This window comes from Calypte anna, chromosome 15, assembly GCF_003957555.1.
Source record: "Calypte anna isolate BGI_N300 chromosome 15, bCalAnn1_v1.p, whole genome shotgun sequence".
Taxonomy (NCBI): domain Eukaryota; kingdom Metazoa; phylum Chordata; class Aves; order Apodiformes; family Trochilidae; genus Calypte; species Calypte anna.
The window spans coordinates 6,783,256-6,800,645 of NC_044261.1; the positions used below are offsets into that span (position 1 = coordinate 6,783,256).

General features: G+C 43.5%; 1 protein-coding gene across 17 annotated transcripts in view; it reads right to left on the reverse strand.

Moving 5' to 3' along the window:
• FBRSL1 (fibrosin like 1) overlaps window positions 1-17,390 on the reverse strand; it is a 515,430-nt gene that overhangs the window by 16,515 nt on the left and 481,525 nt on the right. For 9 of the 17 annotated variants that reach the window (XM_030460353.1, XM_030460351.1, XM_030460348.1 and 6 more), the window contains 5 exons: window positions 11,869-12,265; window positions 10,085-10,338; window positions 5,486-5,721; window positions 3,236-3,286; window positions 2,173-2,268 (listed from right to left, as the gene is read on the reverse strand). In XM_030460353.1, the coding sequence (XP_030316213.1) occupies window positions 2,173-2,268; window positions 3,236-3,286; window positions 5,486-5,721; window positions 10,085-10,338; window positions 11,869-12,265 (1,034 nt within the window). Of the gene's footprint in view, window positions 1-2,172; window positions 2,269-3,235; window positions 3,287-5,485; window positions 5,722-5,812; window positions 5,974-10,084; window positions 10,339-11,868; window positions 12,266-17,390 lie in introns of all 17 variants that reach the window. The other 8 variants (XM_030460355.1, XM_030460341.1, XM_030460354.1 and 5 more) reach the window with 5 other exon arrangements.

Below are 17,390 nucleotides of genomic sequence, written 5' to 3' on the forward strand. Positions count from 1 at the left end.
TACCATCAGCCTGGATTTATGTGCAGTGGATTTACACACACAGCTGTAGGCAACTGACACGGGAAGGGAAAAACAAAACCAAGACCTCTGCTTTGGAAAGCAAGAAGTGCAGGACTCAGCTTGCCAAAACCAAATCATCAGGTCTGTAGTGATTATGAAGGCTTAAGTCAAACAGCTTGGGAGGGAGAGAGCATGGAAAAATGATGTGGTAATGACGGCGAGAGTGGCTCTGCCCAGCAGCTCAGCTGTCTCCTGGAAAATAATGTGCCAAAGCAGCAGACTCATTTTTCAACCTAACCCTCTTCTTTATTTTTTTTTTTCAGATGTTAGATTGCATTTAAATACAGCACTCTCCAGATATCAGGTGATGTTAGTGATTAACCAAGGCACCAGAGTGTGACTGTGTGATGCTTAGACTCAGGCTAGCAAATGTTCTATGAATCTATTATTAAAACATATTAAAAGCCAGTCATAATACACTATTAAGAACTGTTTAGAAGTGTAAAAGGTGCTCGCATTTTCTTTCTTGCTTTGTAACTGCTTCCCTTTGCTCTAATGGTATTTTACAGGGAGATGGTATCTATAAAGCTCTGTAAAGAAGGTGGAAACCACAGAGCACACTATCAGTTGTTCAGAGACTTCTCATTAACAGTGGCCTTATGGCAAAACTGAACCCTACCTTCAGATTAGCAAAATTTTGCCAATTCCACCTTATTTGTGCAGCTCCTTTTCTTGGAAAGCCAAGTTCACACCCTGATAACTTGGGGTCTGTAGGGACTCCCTGACATCCCTTGCAAGAATAGCAACAACACTGATGGACAAACAAAGAGGGACAGGTTCTGTCCCTCTTGCTCCCTCTGCTTAGATGCAACTACTCCTCTTCTATGCATGTAGCCACTATGTACAGAACTCTAGTTGAAAAAAACCATGTTAGATACTTTGCTATTTGTAATGTATCCAGAAAATAAAATAATGTAAGGGATTCATGGGCACTGAGGAAACCCCAGCTTCCATTAAAAAAAAAAATAATTGAGTGGGAAGGTTGTAAAAGGCCTTATTTGCAGCAGTTGCTAATTACTGACTTCCACTGATGTCAGGGGGACTGCTGAGGGAAGCACACCTGACAGCCCTGCTTAGTATGGTTATGGGAATGACCTTCCAAATGCAAACAAACTGGCCTGGCTACAGTGCTGGTAAGGTTTCTAAGACAACAGCAGAGCTCTGTGGAAATGCAGTTGAAGATAAGAAATCACTAAAATCTAAGTAAAGATGCTAAACATTACTTCTTACAAATGGAGTAAATGCTCCATTTTCAGATGAATGCTAGATAGACATAATGCATATTTCTTGTTTGGAGAGATTTAACAATTTCTGTACATTTAGAAATAGTTAATAAAAAGAACACATCTGGGAGGGGAAAAAAAAAACCACCAAAAACAAAGCAGTGCACACCACAGAATTCATAAAAAATGTTGGTTATCATGGCAACATTTCCAAACGCCAATCAGTGCTGGTTGTAATGATATGCTGCAGTTGCAGTGCACCTTTCAAACAAGCTATCTCCAAGAAGCTTGCAGGCATTAATCATCCCTTATAAAACCCACTGCAAGTTAACTGTATAGATGAGGAAGCTGAGGAACAGAAGATTTAAGCGACTTGCCCAAGGTCAGACAGTGTTGGAGCTGGGAATAAAAAATTCAGCTCTTTCAAATTGCTCTACCCATATGTAGCAGTCTCTCCCTATTGTTCCCACACTTGTACAATCAATTTTTCTTTTTTTTTTTTCTTGGAATAAACACGGCTTATCTTTTGCAATCTGAGACTGTTAAATTTATAAAATGATTTGGGACTCATTGGTCTGTTATTAGCTGTAAATATTCCAATCAAATAATGCATTTGACTCTATGCTTCTCCTCCAGTTTCAGTTGACCTCCCAAGTGAACCATTATATCCTTTTCCAAGGAACAATCTGTAGTGCCAAAAGAAAATTTCTGCAGAAGTGTTGGCTGCTTTGTGCAGAGGATGCTCACAAATGTGTGGGGTGATCGCTTCCAACCCCATGCTGCACTTCTGCTTGTTAAATCATGTGCTACAAAATCACCAGAGACACGACTCTGAATACATTTTCTCTCCCAGCAAAAGAACAAAGCCTTCAGAAGAAGAAGTTTGTACCTTCGGTTGAAATGCTCCCTGAAGTGACCCAAAGGGACCTGAATGTGGAAGCATGGGTGGCATTCCAGGCATTGCTGGAGGATAGGTTGGAAAGAACTACAAAAGAAAAAGAGATGCTTATGTCACAGGACAACTTGAACAATAATGGAGGTAGGTGCCAAGCCTGGCACAGACAAAAATAGTACTGTGTTTGAATGAGTGCCACAGTGAAAATACACACTAAATTTGCTTTCAAAAATTTTAAGAGCAAAGCCAAAACTTGGAAAATGTGCTCATCTGATCAATTTTCTAAATAATGCTGAAGAACTGTGCCTTTAAAATTTGTGAAACTACTGCAGGAAGCACAGAGAGTTCACCATTTTTAGAGGAACTGGAGTAATTTGGGGTTTACGTTCACTTTTGGTTAACTTTGCATTTTTCTGCAGTAGCAAACAAATTGATCCTGTTTTGAAATGTGACCTGCTTTGATTTTCAAAGCAAAAAAGAACCACAAGATGCTACTTGGCACACTAACCACAGGCAACATGCACATCACCTTGTAGTTGTGTGGGCTGGGTTAAGATTTGCTTAGGCCTCTCCTGAGCACATACAGCAGTTTTACAAGTCCCAAAAGATGTAGGCTTTGTGCTTTGGAGCAGTGGGGAGCACCAGGAAGAAACCACCAGTCTGACTTACTCCTGTGACCTGAGCAAAATCTTGTGAAAGAGCCATGCACTCCGGGCTGCTGCACTGTGAGAAGCACCAGCTGCAAAGATACTGCAATGACCACTGATTTAGCAATTTCTGCGCATTCCCTGCCATCCCAGGCACAGCAATATAGAGCCACAGCAGCAAAAATGCAGCAGACAAAGGAGTTTGGTTGTTTTTTTTTAAAAAAAAAAAAAAGCCCAAAGAAAATCTTGTACCTTAAAAAAAAAACAAACAAAAAACCCCAAACAACTCAAGATGGAAAGAGAGCTGTAGGAATGAATGAACCAAAACACCACCAATCAATTGAAAACAAGCAAAAGAAGTGCAAGCAGAACCATTAACAAAGACACCACCTAGGAAGGTAAGCACTCACGTTGGAATGTCGAAAGTAAGGGTTGTCTAATTTGGGAGCGTACTTGTCAAACTGGAAAGAAAAGAGAAAAAAAAAAGAAAGGAAGCAGGTGAGTTTGGTTCCAGCAATAGCAGACACATCAGGATTTCAACACAGACAAATAATCATGGCCCATTTGAACAGCATTTAACAGAGCAGAACTGACTGGTTATTCCATACGTGCTCACCAGGAGCTGACTGGTCTCCCCAGGCTAACAGAGATGGAAAGGTGGGAGCCCCTGGGTTGTGCTGGGTGCTGTGGAGTCTCCCTGCAGCACCCTGTTTGCAGGCACTGTGTGAGGAGCTTCCTTCCCTGTGAGGAGGGCAGCCCTGGCAGCTGCAGCACGGCACTGACTGCAGGAACATCAGCTCCAGGTCTGGGATCTGCTTCTGGAGCACTCAGCTGCATCACGGACTATAAGGTAGGGAACATTTTCCATCAGACCCCAACATCTACTGTGGGGCAACCAGTACTAATTCCCTGCTTTCTGGGTTCCTGTAAGTGCCAAAAATTGTTTGGAAAAGGGCTCAATTGCTTTAGATGCACAAGTCTCTCTGTATTCCACCTTCCCTGCAAAAGAGAGTGTGCCCTGGAGAAAAGCTGATTGTTAACCTCTTCTGTTCCAGCATGGGGTTTTAACACCTCCACGCATGCAGTCTGTGCCCCATATTTATTTTTATGACCATTTGTCCTGTACCACCTTGGAAGCAAAACCAAAGCATACATACATTGCCTTTTTGAACAGTATGTACATTCTGCTGGGGAGGGGGAGTGGGGAAAAAGGCAGGGAAAGGAGCTGTAGGACCCCAGGAAAAGCTGCTTATTTGGCAAGTCAGCTGCTGTTTCACACTCCTCCGTGCAGGAGAGTAGATTTGTAATTTCATTAATTACAGTTATTACTGGAGCCATGTCCCCTCCAGTGTAAATACCATAAATTATCAAACACATGCAGCTGTAAATTTCAACACTCTTCTCTTGTGTTGGGATTAGCAGACCTGATCTAGTGGAATATAAGAAGATGTGAGTGAAATATAACAAAAGAGCCTTGCAAGCTGTTTTTGCTATGAAGGCTGACATCAACAGGCAGGGGTGGGAGGGGAGGGAGCAGTTCTCAGGATCAGATATCAGCATTCTTAAATAACTGGAAGTTTCTGAGAAAAGTTTCAAGATTGTTTTACGCAGACCAAGAAAAGTGGGAAAGGTGTTTACACACAAGTACATTGAGCAAACACCTGGGGCTGGATTTTGGGTGGATGATATCACTTTTCATTGTCATGCTGCTAAGCAGATTACAACCCAAGAATGTCATGGGGCAGCAAGCAGTGGGAAAGAAAAGCAAGAAACATTTTGCTCCCTGAGTTCTTGGTACTTCTTCCCAAACGCTGCTTTTGCTGTTACTCCTGGCTTTTATTCCCCTTAGCAGAAGAGGGCTGTTTCTGCATTTTGGACACAGTATGAAACTGAGAGGGGGGGGGAAAAAGCTCAATCTTTTTCTTTCAATCTCACAAAATAATTACCAGAAATGGGGAGAGAGTGTGTTTTAAAGTACTGACAAAATCCATTTGTGGTAGCTCTCTACCAATTTTGTAACAGCTGCAGCAAAGTCCCTTTGTGTTACAAGCAAATTCAATGGCAAAATGTTAACACTTATTACACAGCCAGGAGGATCTCTCCCCCAAGAAGAACCAGCTACACACAAATTAGTGCTTGTCAATGTAATCAAATAATAAGTGTCAAAATCAATACCAATTAGGGAATTAGGAGGAAGAGGGACAAAACTTGTATCAGGTGAGAAGCTGCACTATGGTGAGAGCTCTGGGTAGGTATTTAAGGATGGTCTGCCCTGCAAGGCACAGCTGTGGGGACATCTGGTACTGGAGACCACCACTCCTGTGCTGTCCCTTGTTGGTGTGTTTTCATGTGTCATGGCACCTGGCTTTGGGGAACTGGGAACAGCAACAGTGGGACAAACAAAAAGGGAAACTAAAGAGATTCTGGACTTGTCTTATGGGTGCAGTATCTGCTCCCAGGTAGCAGTGGGGGGGACCTGGAAGCTCAGTGTGGAGGTTCTGGATGGAAAGGGGATCCCTGTGGGAGTGCTGGGCCTGTTTTTCCAGGCTTCCAAGTCAGAAGGGCAGGGACAGGACGCCTGGCTGAAATGAAGAGGACTGGGTTTTGTTTGACAAGAGCGGGTTAGGCTTTTTGACCAGAGATGCTCTACTTATCCTCACATTTTGGGCTGGGGTACGCACCATGGGAGGTGCAGAGGGCGGCATGAGCGGCGTCTGGGGCAAGCTGGATGGAAAAGGAGTGAATGTGTGCTGGTGGGTGTGTTGGTGCTGATGCGTGTGTTGGTGCTGGTGAAACTCCGCTCTCAGCAGCGGCACCGGGCCAAGTGAGGCAGCGGCCCGGTCCGAACTCTGAACCAAAAACCGGTTGTTCAGCTCTTGCCTGAGCAGTTCGTGATCTAGAGGAGAGAGAGAGAGAAAAAAAAAAGACACAGAGGCCCGTGGGCCTGTGAGTACCACAAAGACGGAGGAGAAAGAGTCAATATTCACCTGGCATTCCCTGTTTCTGCAGGTCATGCTGTGGTGGTTTTCTACGTGAGGACTCATTGGTGGAGGTAAGAGAGATGCCTGTGACAAAGTACCAATCAGAATCCCCGAATGAGGCTGGCAATACATGATTGGTTGGTTGAATGATATCAACAGGCTGGTATCTAAAGGCAAGAGAGAACACCATGAGTCATCACAGCAGAAAACATCATGGGGGGTCAGCAAGCATCCACCCCGTCCCCCCCGCCCCGCTACCCCCACGCGGCTCCCACCGCTCCTCCTCCTCCCGGCGCCTGACGGCCGCGGCACCAAGATTGGATCTGGGAATGGACCTGGTCTCACAGCATGGTGGCCGGACCTTCCCGCACCAGCAAGATGCTGAGGAGCACCCTTGAGGACAGTGATTTGCTTTAAAATGAGTAGTACTGACCTGGTTCCTTTGGAGGCTTGGAATTCAGAAGCGTAAATACACACTGCAAATGGATGGTGGGCCTAGAACTTGCATTACACTCTAACATATTTGTACTTAAGAGGTAAAATTTTGACATGGTCTACAATGCAATGAGATAACAATGGATTTGGGTGGAAACTCCCTGCTTGGACAGATCCCTGTGTCATACTCCATCACAGCCCCAAGACATGCACGCAGTGACCAGAAGCATCCGATCTACAAATTGAGGCCTTCTTTGCAAATTTTTTTTTTCTGAGATTTTAAATACTAAGAAGTAGTATTTGCTCCTTTGCTCACTTCCCAACAGGATATACTTGCTTTGTTTTTGTCATTTCTTTCAGGTTTTCTCCTATTAGAAAATACGGAGGAGGAATCACTGGGAAGAGGAGAAACTCTGAACTGGGGCTCAATATCTCAAGAAGGTTGCAACAACCGCAGAAAACAAAATGTTCCACCATATGACACCTGGACTCTTGGTAGCTTCTTCTGGAAGAACCAAATTGCACTGAATTTCAGTGTGGTTTAGGCCAATGGAAGATACCACTGGAGGTACTTCAGAAATAATGTGATTGAGAACAGTAATAACAAATGTCCAGTTCCCCATAAATGTCTGATGGTATCAATTCAATCTATCCGTGACTTTTCCTAAGAGCTTCAAACAGGAGTCAGCACCCACTGTGTTATTTGTTTTGTGAGCTTAGAGCAACCTGTGCCATCATCTGTGGATGACCTATACCCATTCCTGACTCACCTACTTCCTACTGAACCTGAACATTTTTACTATAACACTCCTTTTAAACTACAGTACTGAATGCAAAGGGGCGAGAGAATACATGTGCTTCTTTTACTTACATTGTTAAGATTAACATTAGAAGTGTCTAAATCAATTTCTTTTTGTACCAACATGGTTAAGATCTTATAAAAACAGGCACTCTGATGGGGAGTTTCAAGTTGTGTACTACCACTTAGAAGTCTACATACTATTGGAAGTCACTTTTGAAAGCAAACTTTGAGTACCTAAGTCATTTACTTTCCAGTAATAACTACACTGCTGAGAGAGGTACTGTGTGCTGCTACAGTCTTTATAATAATTAATACAAAAGCAGAAAGTACAAATACTTCTGATACTGAAGTCTAAAGCACTGAAGCAAAAAAGTCTATAATGAGTTCTCCTTGGAGCAAGCAAACAAGAAAAAAAAAAAACCTAGGCTGAAAGCACTTATATTCAAAACCTAAACTCTTTAGAGAATATGAGCATGATTTCATATGTGTGTGTGTGTTTACGCATTTAAATCTGGCATGACTTTAAGAAACTAAATCCGTCTGTTAGCATCAAGACAATCCACTTTTCTGGAGGGAGAGATAAAAGCGAGCTGCAGTTGTAAGAGCTCTGATATCCAATTTCTTTAAGAGACTTGAAGTCAGACTGATAGATTTGCAGCTGGCTCCAGCCCATAGGCTTGGACCACAACTTTAGCCCAGAGGAAAAAAAAAAATAAAGGCCCAGAAATGTTTGGAGAAGTTGTGTGGCACTTGGAGGAGTGGCTGCTTCATAGTAAGGATGGGACTGCCAAGAAGTAACCCAGCTCTGTGTGGGGCTCTGGGCAACATTAGGATGAGAACTAAGTTCTGCCCACCAGCAACGCCCCATCTCATGGGTCTGGCCATGAATTCACATAATTAGGAGCAGAGTAACTGAGCAACCCTTTGAACACCCAAACACTGCTGCTCTGTGTGCACACATGAGGTGGGTATGCCAGAAAAAGATCAATCCTGTTAATGTTGGTAGGGACCCTCACGTTCAGAAGACACAAAGACCACTGTTTCCTCTGTGCATCCGACATCAGGGCCACCCTTAATGCCCTTGAGTAGAGGGCAGTAGCCCACAAAACTGTTGCTTCTGGGTCCCTTGTGTAAGCTTTAGGTTCTAAAGGGAAGAAATTCTACCAGAAGTGCATTTGTGTTACTCAGAGACCTGAATTTGTACTGTCAGATCACGCAAGAGCTTCTGCTCTTGCTTTGAGAGCTTTGAGCTCTGCTTCATGGTGACAAGCGTGGCAAAGTGAATTTAAAGGAAGAGCACATTTTCCTCCAAAACAGGGAGAGAAAAAGATGACAAAAAGGAGACTTCAAAGGGCTGTACCATCTCTGATGGCTTTTCTAAGCTTACACTTTTACTAAGAGCACACATGCACTCCAATGGCACAGCAAGGACTGTGCTGCTAGCAGTAGCTGGATCCCAGCTCCTCAGGACTGCTCAGTGATATTGTTTGCTTTTAAGAAACTTTTCTGTGAATGACAGCAGAAGCTCCTGGCTATGGAGCACTCTGTATTGATTTTATGAAGTGCCAGTTTGTAGGCATTTCTTATAATGCAGACAAGAGGCGTTTCACCGTCTGCAGGGTTAGACGCCCAGACCTTTCCCTCCACTAACTTAGGCTTCTCCTGCTTAAATTGCAGGAGAAATCCTTTTAGTAGGAGCAAGGCCGTTACCACTTCCTGGCAAGCTGCTGAATGTGAATAGGTCACTTGATCTTGCACCTCCTGAAGTTAATGGTGAAAACATACTTGCTTTCAGGGACTGCAATATCATGCTTTTAGTGCGCTCACTGCTATTTCCTTTTGCAATATTTTCAAAGTCTCCATCACAGTAGTCTTTTGCCTTAAACAGAGGAAGCAATGAATAGGTCTCCCACAGTGCTGCCAACATCTTCCCAGCCATGTGGTTGAAATTCTAGATGGTGCCAGGGCCTGTGAAAGCCAGCAGCTTTGGCCTATGTGGTCCTGCTTCTGGTTAGGAACCCAAGGCACTTTTGTCTATCATCGTTCTGAGAGCTCACTTTGGGCCAATTCACATTTTTCTTTCATTTAAAGAAGGAGTTATAAATAACAGGACATTATTTAGCTCCTGGAAGTAAAAAAGGGGATGTAAAACTATCAGATTTTTCCGTGGCAAATCTGCCCTCTCCTTATTCCTTTAACTGGCTTCATAGGAGACAGTGGGCACATTTTTTGCAAAATACTTGTCCCCTTTAATCCCTGCTGAGTTAGTTGTGGAGTCAAGTGCCAGACCAAAAGGAGGCCCCAGCAAAAATAAAGTTGCAGGGAAGTCTCCAGCTGCCAGGGTCTCTTCTAGGGACAGCTGCAGGCTAATGGGTAAGCTGTAAACAGGGCAGTTAGGGCAGAAGTGACAATAGAATGGGGTCCAGGATGAACAAAGGAAACTTTTTGAAAGGATGCAAAGATTGTGAGAGCTGAACAGCAGAGCTTGTCTGCTGAGCTGTCTCTGCCTCAGAGACAGAGGCCAAACTGCCATGGACACACAGAGAGCTTGTGCTGCTGCAGGAAGAGGATCCTGATCCTTGTCCAAGGATCAGAGTGGGGGAAAGGTGTGGGGGGCTGCTCAGCTGTCACTCAGAACTCTGGGACAATTAGAAACATCTTTTTAAAATCAGTTCTAACAGCAGCAGCTTTCATTTGAGTGGGGGGAAGGGGAGAATGACAAACTGTACATCTGTCCTTTCTTTATCTAAAAAGCATCTGGTGACTCTTGGAAAGCCACACTGGACAACTCATGCCCCCAAAAGGTGAAGTTTCTTGGGGAAAATTTCGTTTCCTGTAACTTCTAATAGGAAGTTACAGCACTGACTTTAGAACCTCTCATCTGGCAAAGCACGTCCAAGACTCCTACCTGTTTCATAAGCACACGCTGCCCGTGGAGGGGTCTGCATGACTTTATTTTACCTGCCCACCAGCCAGCCCATCTCTCAACACCCTCCAGTGCATGCACGGGAGATCAGCCCTGGAATAAGAAGTGAACCTACCCGCAGGGTGCCCTGGTATCACGAGGCTGTTGGTGGGTAACGCTGGTGGAGGTGGCAGCGTGGGTGGGGTGGCGAACATGGCCGGATGGTGCTGGTGTTGGGTCTGTGATCTGAGAGAGAAGTGCGAGGTAGCAAGATTAGAGATGGAGAGGGGCAGAGCTGGGCCGGAGGAATGGTGTGGAGGAATCTGAGGAGAGAGGGGAAGGTGTTTCGGGAGGCTGATGCTTGTTGCGCTGCTAGCACTGCTGCTCCGGCTGCAGAGAGAAAAAGATGTGGGGTGGAGGGGAGTGAGAGACAGAGAAAAAGAGTGTGTTACAATACTGCTCTGAAACAGTGCAATAAATACACTACCAGATACAACAACCCCCTGTAACACTGATCTCCCCCAGCTTATATCTTTGTTTTACTTAATAGCAGTGGAGACATGAACAAATTTTAATGAACATCTCCAACAGGGCAGGATGGAGCTTGAGCTCCCTGGAATGATGTTTCCTCTGGTACTTGAGCAATTCTTAGAGCTCCCTATGAGAAAATGATGAAGGCCACAGAGCCAGCTGTATTTTGCACCTTTATTTAGCCTCTGATGACCTTGCAGTAGCTATGTGCATCCTTGTGATCACACAATGCAATTACTTTGATTTCTTTCCCTGTAGTTCTGGCTGCAGAGAGCTGCACAGTGTGAGTGACTTTGGGACCAGGCTGTATCTGCTGTCCATGCTGTGTGGTTGGATCCACACAAGAATGCAAACAAATGTCATGTTATAGTTCTATATTTTAAATCTTATATTATTATTACTCCACTGCGAGCGATCTACATTTTGTGGGTTGAAAGGCAGTATGGCTGCTGCTGTTATTGAGCACAAGTCCCACAGTATCAATATTTTTTGCAATATAAACCTAGAAGACATTTTTAATAGATTGAAATATTATTAATAATTTATACTATGGTGGCACAGGATAAAACCACAAGAGATCTTAAGTATGCATGAAATGTACATGAATGGTAACTCTCTGTATTTTGACCCTTATGCAGTCAAATACTATGTTTTAAGTCAGTCTTCTCATCTTGATTAACTGATAAACTGAATAACTCATCTTGATTAACTGGTATGATTTGGGAGACAAGGCAGGTTTTCTTTTTTTTGTACCTGCAAAAAGACTATACAGGTTCCAGTAGACTGGTTAAACTCTTGTCTCCACAACCTCTGTTTCCATACCATTTACATTCATCCTACTTGCTGGATGGAGGCAATTTAAACCACAGAGCTAAGCCTCCTGCTACTCCTGACCTTGTCAGAATGAAGCACAGTTCTCCACCTGCCCAGTGTCCAGTTATAAGGAACACAGCATTTTCCAATATACATATCCCTCTTTACTGACAAAACCCCTCATGAACCAACAAAACTGTGAACAAAGCTTCTACTGAATTGAAGTCTTTCTGAACGTGAAACAAAGCAACTTCTCAAACTCCGATCACATTACATTTCTGAGGCAAAAACTGGACAGATCAGACAAAATGGTGCAAAATTCCACTAGAAACTGGATTTAAAAGAACTTTACCCACCAGTCACACACACCATTCTCCCAGAAAAGGAGAATTTTCAAATGCAGCTGGAAATTCCAGCCCCTGGGGTTAGCACATGAAGTCCCATAACCCAAACATGGAACATCTTACATTATCCAGTAAGAGTGCTCGTCTCATCTCCCAGCAACTCCTATCCCTTTTGAAACAAGTTTTGTCTCAGCAGCAGCATAAAGACGACACAATCATACTTCTCCCATACCTGATATTATTGAGTCCGTTGTGGGCCACCTGGTGATGCACTTGGTAGTTGAGAGGTGGAGGGATGTGGCTGGGAGGCTGGGTCCGAAGCTCAGGGATCAACTGAGGCTGCGACTGCGGCCGAGGCTGAGGTTGGGACTGTGGCCGAGGCTGTGGCTGAGGTGTGAGCCTGGGTGGTGCTGGTGCTGAAATCACAGGCTCCTTCTTCAGCAGTGGGCTTGCTCTGGCGCTGGACGTGGGTGCTGAGGAAGTAGAAGTCACAACAGCAGCTACTGGCTGGGGGCTGGGGATAGGCAGGGCAAAGGGCACGTCGGTGCTCAGCTCCCGGCTCCGCTCTAGCCCAGACACCTTTGGGACATTGGCTGCTTTTGCTTCTGGCTTGTCATTCAAGGTGGGACCTTGTGGAACAACGAGAAAAAAAAAGAACAAAGCACATGGTGAAAGGTCTGCGTTTGTTTCTGTGCTGGGCAGGACATCAAGCTGAGAAAAAACAAGTCAAGTTTCAGCTTGTGGGAGCGGTGCTTCTACAAGATGGATGTGTGTTTGTGTCTGTCCTTCCTCTGTCCTTGACTGCCTACCTAGTCTGCAGTACTTGTTAGCCTATGTGTAAGAGATTTAGCTGTCACTAAATGAAAGAATACTAGAAGAACATACAGCTTTCTGTCTTCTACAGAATCCCAGGGTTATGTGCAGTAGGAGTGTGAACATTTCTCAAGTTACTGCTACAGTATTTCCTGCTCAATCTAAGTTTTAATGCTAATAATGAACTCGTCAACACAAGCCTGATCATACAGGTACTTCATTTTCTCAATGTTCTTTCAAGGTAATAGACACTACTCAGCTCCAGCTACAATGCACCATTACCCAAGCACTGATTCTTAATGATAACCCTACCTGGCTACCATATTTATTCCTCCTAAGGAAGAGACTATGTGGGATCTTCAGGCAGGAAAAGATGAGACAGTTCTGCAGCAAAGCTGTGAGATTGCCATTCCCTGGCCATATACTTGTGTGGAAAAAAGAAGGCTGGAAACATCCAATCAGAAATGCAGTGAGCACTCAAGTGTAGCCCTGCTCACCCTAAGCATTGCCCATACCTATGTGCGTGGCATGTCAAAGCTATCAGGAATGCTGTGACTTTGCAAAATGCACCTAGAGGGAGAACACCATAAGGGCTTATTCCTTCTATGATGCCACATGTTTTCATTTTTCCAAATTAAGATACAAAAAACCCTAAGAGTTAAAGTCTGGAAAAGAAAAAGGGAAAAGGGAGGAAAGAGGAGATACTGCAGATCAAGCAGTACCCAAAAGCTCAAAGACAACTGAAACAACACCATGAATGAGAGTAACTCCCATTATAACTTCTTTTCAACATATTCTGTGTATCCTTGAGTGCAAATAAAGCCACAATTACAAGATGAACTGTTCATGGTTATTAAAACTAGTGTCAACCATGTGTTCCACATGCATACACAGCACTGTGCACACAGCATTTCTATCTGACTTATAGATAGATCCAGATCAGATACCCATCTATGGTGGATAGATGCTTTTGTTGTCCACCAGAAAGTGTTGGGGACTGTTTGTGTTTAGCTGGCTTGCAGACACCCAAGAGGTGCTACCTACACTCATTAACATGCTTCCAACACCCTCATGAACAAATTCCACCTTTGAAATTTTCCTGTCTCATCAAAGGACTGAACCAGTTCCTGATGTAGGAGGTGTGGAAATAAAGCAAACACACACGGTGATCTAATTTTGGCCACACTTGTGAATGCTGCCCATGGGATGCTGGAGTCCTCACTGCTGCTGCTTTGATGACTTAAGCACCACCATGCTGGCAATAGATGAGAGAAGGACAGTGGTGAATCAGAGCCTGTAGCACACATTTCTGTACAGAAAATGCCCATGTGGTGATGGCATCTCCTTCCTTCAGATAAAAGGCAGCTCTCCCCACTGCTTCCAGCTCTGCTTGCACTCTCACCATTGCACCACTTCATCCGTCCATCTGTCCATCCATCACTAAATATATATGAAGCCAGAACGTGAGAAGAGTATGAGTGGAACCATATGGACTATATTTATCAGTTGAAGTTGTCTGAGGACTTGTGACCTAAAATTCACAAATAATATGAACAGACATCTTCCCAAACACCTGTTCTTTGGGTGGCAGCAAGTGCAATCAACCCTGTGCTTTCCAGCACCTTATATAGCTTTATAGGTTTGAAACAAGGTCTATAGGTCTTAAATTATTCCCTACAAGAAATAAAAAGCTAACTCTTGTTTCAATTAATTTCTTTTTCAAATATGAGTTCATGCATTGAATGTATCCTGGTTTTGGGGAGTAACTAGACTTGGTTCCAGTGTTACTTAGAGCAACAAAGAATTTATTTCTAAAAGCAAATTCACCTCACTCTTGTGCACTGTTATTTTTATAATGCCACCTATATTTGTAAATTTTCCTCAGGTTTTATTACTAACAACTGAAAAATTGACTTGTCAAGCCAGGGGTCCCCACACAGTGCACTCTGGAGAGAGTATATTCACAGCTGTAGATCCTACTGTTTTTCAGGAGCTACCCAATAAAAGCAATTGGGTTTCACTCCTGACCATGGGTTTCCTGAGAGCCTATTAGCTCTTTCCATCCAACAGGCCTCCTCCTACAGAGTTAAACTTCATATCGTGTAATTACAGGCAATGTAGACTAATGGTGTATATTGAAAACACACTGGTATCACAAAAGTTAGTTGAGTAAAAAGTCAATTAGACCCAAAACAAATCAATAAAGTCCCGCATTAAAAGCAGCTGTTAGACATCTCTGTGTACAACCATTGATTCCCTCTGGTTTCAGCACAGTTCTCACTTGCAATTTTCTCAAAGCAAAAGCTTGTGCTCCCTTGCTGACTGAACTGACCAGCTGGCCTGGCTGTATTAGTACCAGGGGTACATGACTAATTTCTGCTGCCAGCTTGCATCTCTTGGCTTGCAGTACTGAAATGCTTTTGTGTTTCATTCTCCACAGCAATGAAAATACCCAGATTCCCCTTCTGATGGCTGTGATATAGTACAAGAGAGCTAAGCTGCTTCATGAGGCTGACTGAGGGTGAACTGAAGTGGATGAAGGAAAGGGAGACATCATACTTATCACAAAAATCTCCAGTTCAAGACTTTCCTCTCTATTCACATGAAAGCCTCTGAGCTACCTTCCCTGAAATCCCTTACAAAGTTAATTTCAATGATTTTTCAATGGATGTTGCCCTTTCTGCTCAGGATCTCAAACTCTGAAGGTCTTCTCTAGGGTGCTTGAATAGCCTCCTAAGGGAACTACACTCTCGCATGCCCAAGATCCTTCCAATCGACCAGGCTGCTGGAAAAATCTCAAGGAAAGAAACCGAATATAACCTCTTGTACAAGCTGGATCATGTTTCATTGAGATCCTTTTAGAAATTTCTGTCCTTTGGCACCTAATCTAGTCCTTCTGAGCAGATGGGCCCAAGAAGCTGCACACAATTGCTCTCACAAAAGCACAGACCCACCAGACCAAACCACAACATTCTAGAGACAAAAATGTGTTTATTTTTACCGAGTCCTGGAGTAATTTTCATACCTAATGATAACAGGCTGAGCCAATTTGCCTAAGACTTGACAGTCAGCTCCAATAATTCAACCTTAATTAAACATGAACGCATGTCAGTTCAGCTTGTTCCTTCACAGGAAAGCTGACATTTGAAATGATTCATGTTTCAGCCATGCTATGGGAGGGCTGGATCACATCTGCCATTCTCTACCATGCAGAGCACTGCCCCTTTTCAGCATGCCCACTTTGTTTATTTTCTAACCAAACACTTTGGACTTCTTCCACTGAGAGGTCTTCTTAAATGAACAGACAATGAAACATGTCTTGATCTCACAGAGATGAGCTATGTCTGAGTGCAAGAGACAGGGAAGAAAGGGCTGAAATTGTTCTAATAAGAAAAATAAACCCAACGTGGGATTACTCATTCTTGCTGCCTTTATCTATTAATTTGTCATTTGGAGCATTGCAAAATTTCAACCTCCCTGTGTGCTGGGCTCCATCCGATTCCAATTTCACCTGTTAAAGAAGATAACTTCTAAAAACTTTTAGAAGCACAGAGAGCTTTAGCTGCTGCTGCTGTAAATGTGTGGAAAAAAGAGCTGAAGTCTAAGGGAACCCCCAAGGTCAACAACAGTTGAATTTACTGAAAAAAAAAAAGTGTGATTCAGAAGGAACCATGTGAACCTGAAAGACCATCAGCAGGGATCCAATATGAAACTGCAGTAAACACAAGATCTGTGATTGGAATAAAGAGGCACTGCCCATCCTCATCCCCAGGGCTGCACAGGGTGACATGCTTGCCAGTGTGTAACTACATAGCCTTGCAGGCTAAATACAATACAGAAAGTCCCAGACACAAATTAAACCTTTCTGTTACAGGAATTTGCTTTCAAGCTGATTAAGAGTAGCTCAAGTGCAAGGGATTAAACATGTAAAGGCTGCTTTGAGAACTCCAATAAGCAGCTACTGTTATACAAACAGTACTTAAGGCAACAGCAGTTCCAGCCCTACCTCTTGCTCTTTGCAAGCTGCTGGTTGCTGCTGAAAGGGGACTGTCAACACACGTACAATGTGATTGGAAATAATCTAATCTTGCTTGCACGCCTTTCCTTTGTCTCTTGAAAAAAAGAAAAGTGGAGTCATTCAGACGTCTTTCTGCAGCCTCCCTCCTTGTATTCAAACAGCAAGGGTGATGGGGTGATGTGAGAAAGAAATCCTTCTCCTACATCCATCAATGACATCTTTAGCAATGGCAATTTCCCAAGAAACAAAAGAGGCACCATCTGTACCCTCTCTATCCACCCTGTACAGATCTTTCAAAACAGACATAAGCCAGGCTGGCTATGATGAACCCTGCTCCATATTATAATTCCAGCAAGAAACACTGCAAAAGCATCACCACAGGAATTACAGGGACATGTGGCAAAAAGCTGAGTATTTCAGAGCTGGCTGATGAGCCCCAGAGATGAGTTTTGAACCAAGGAGTAGGTCAAAACAAAGAAATAACCAAAAGAGAGCATTCAATGAACTTCTGCAAACCTTTTTTTTTTTTTGCTTTCAGAGTACTGCATAATGTACTGTGGATATGCAACATATTTAAGCACAAGAGAGAATAAAGCATTTTGCATTGGCAATGATAGCACTGACACTGTCAGAGTGCTTGCAAGTGAAAATCAATATCTAAGTGCTAATTCTTTATCCTCGGCTGGCTTTTGCTTTTGTATGGATGACTTTTTTATTGCATGTTAGGCTAGCACTATTTAACACATTAGACAATTATCTTGGTCTGCAAAGGTAAGGCAAGCAGAGCTAGAGCACAGAGGCTATCAGACTCATGGGAACATCAAGATCCTCCCCCCATTTTAATGCAAATCAGCTTAAAATAAGGAATAAAGACTTGGGACTTGCACATCAAACCACTGCCTGGAAGGCTCCCTGGTATGTGA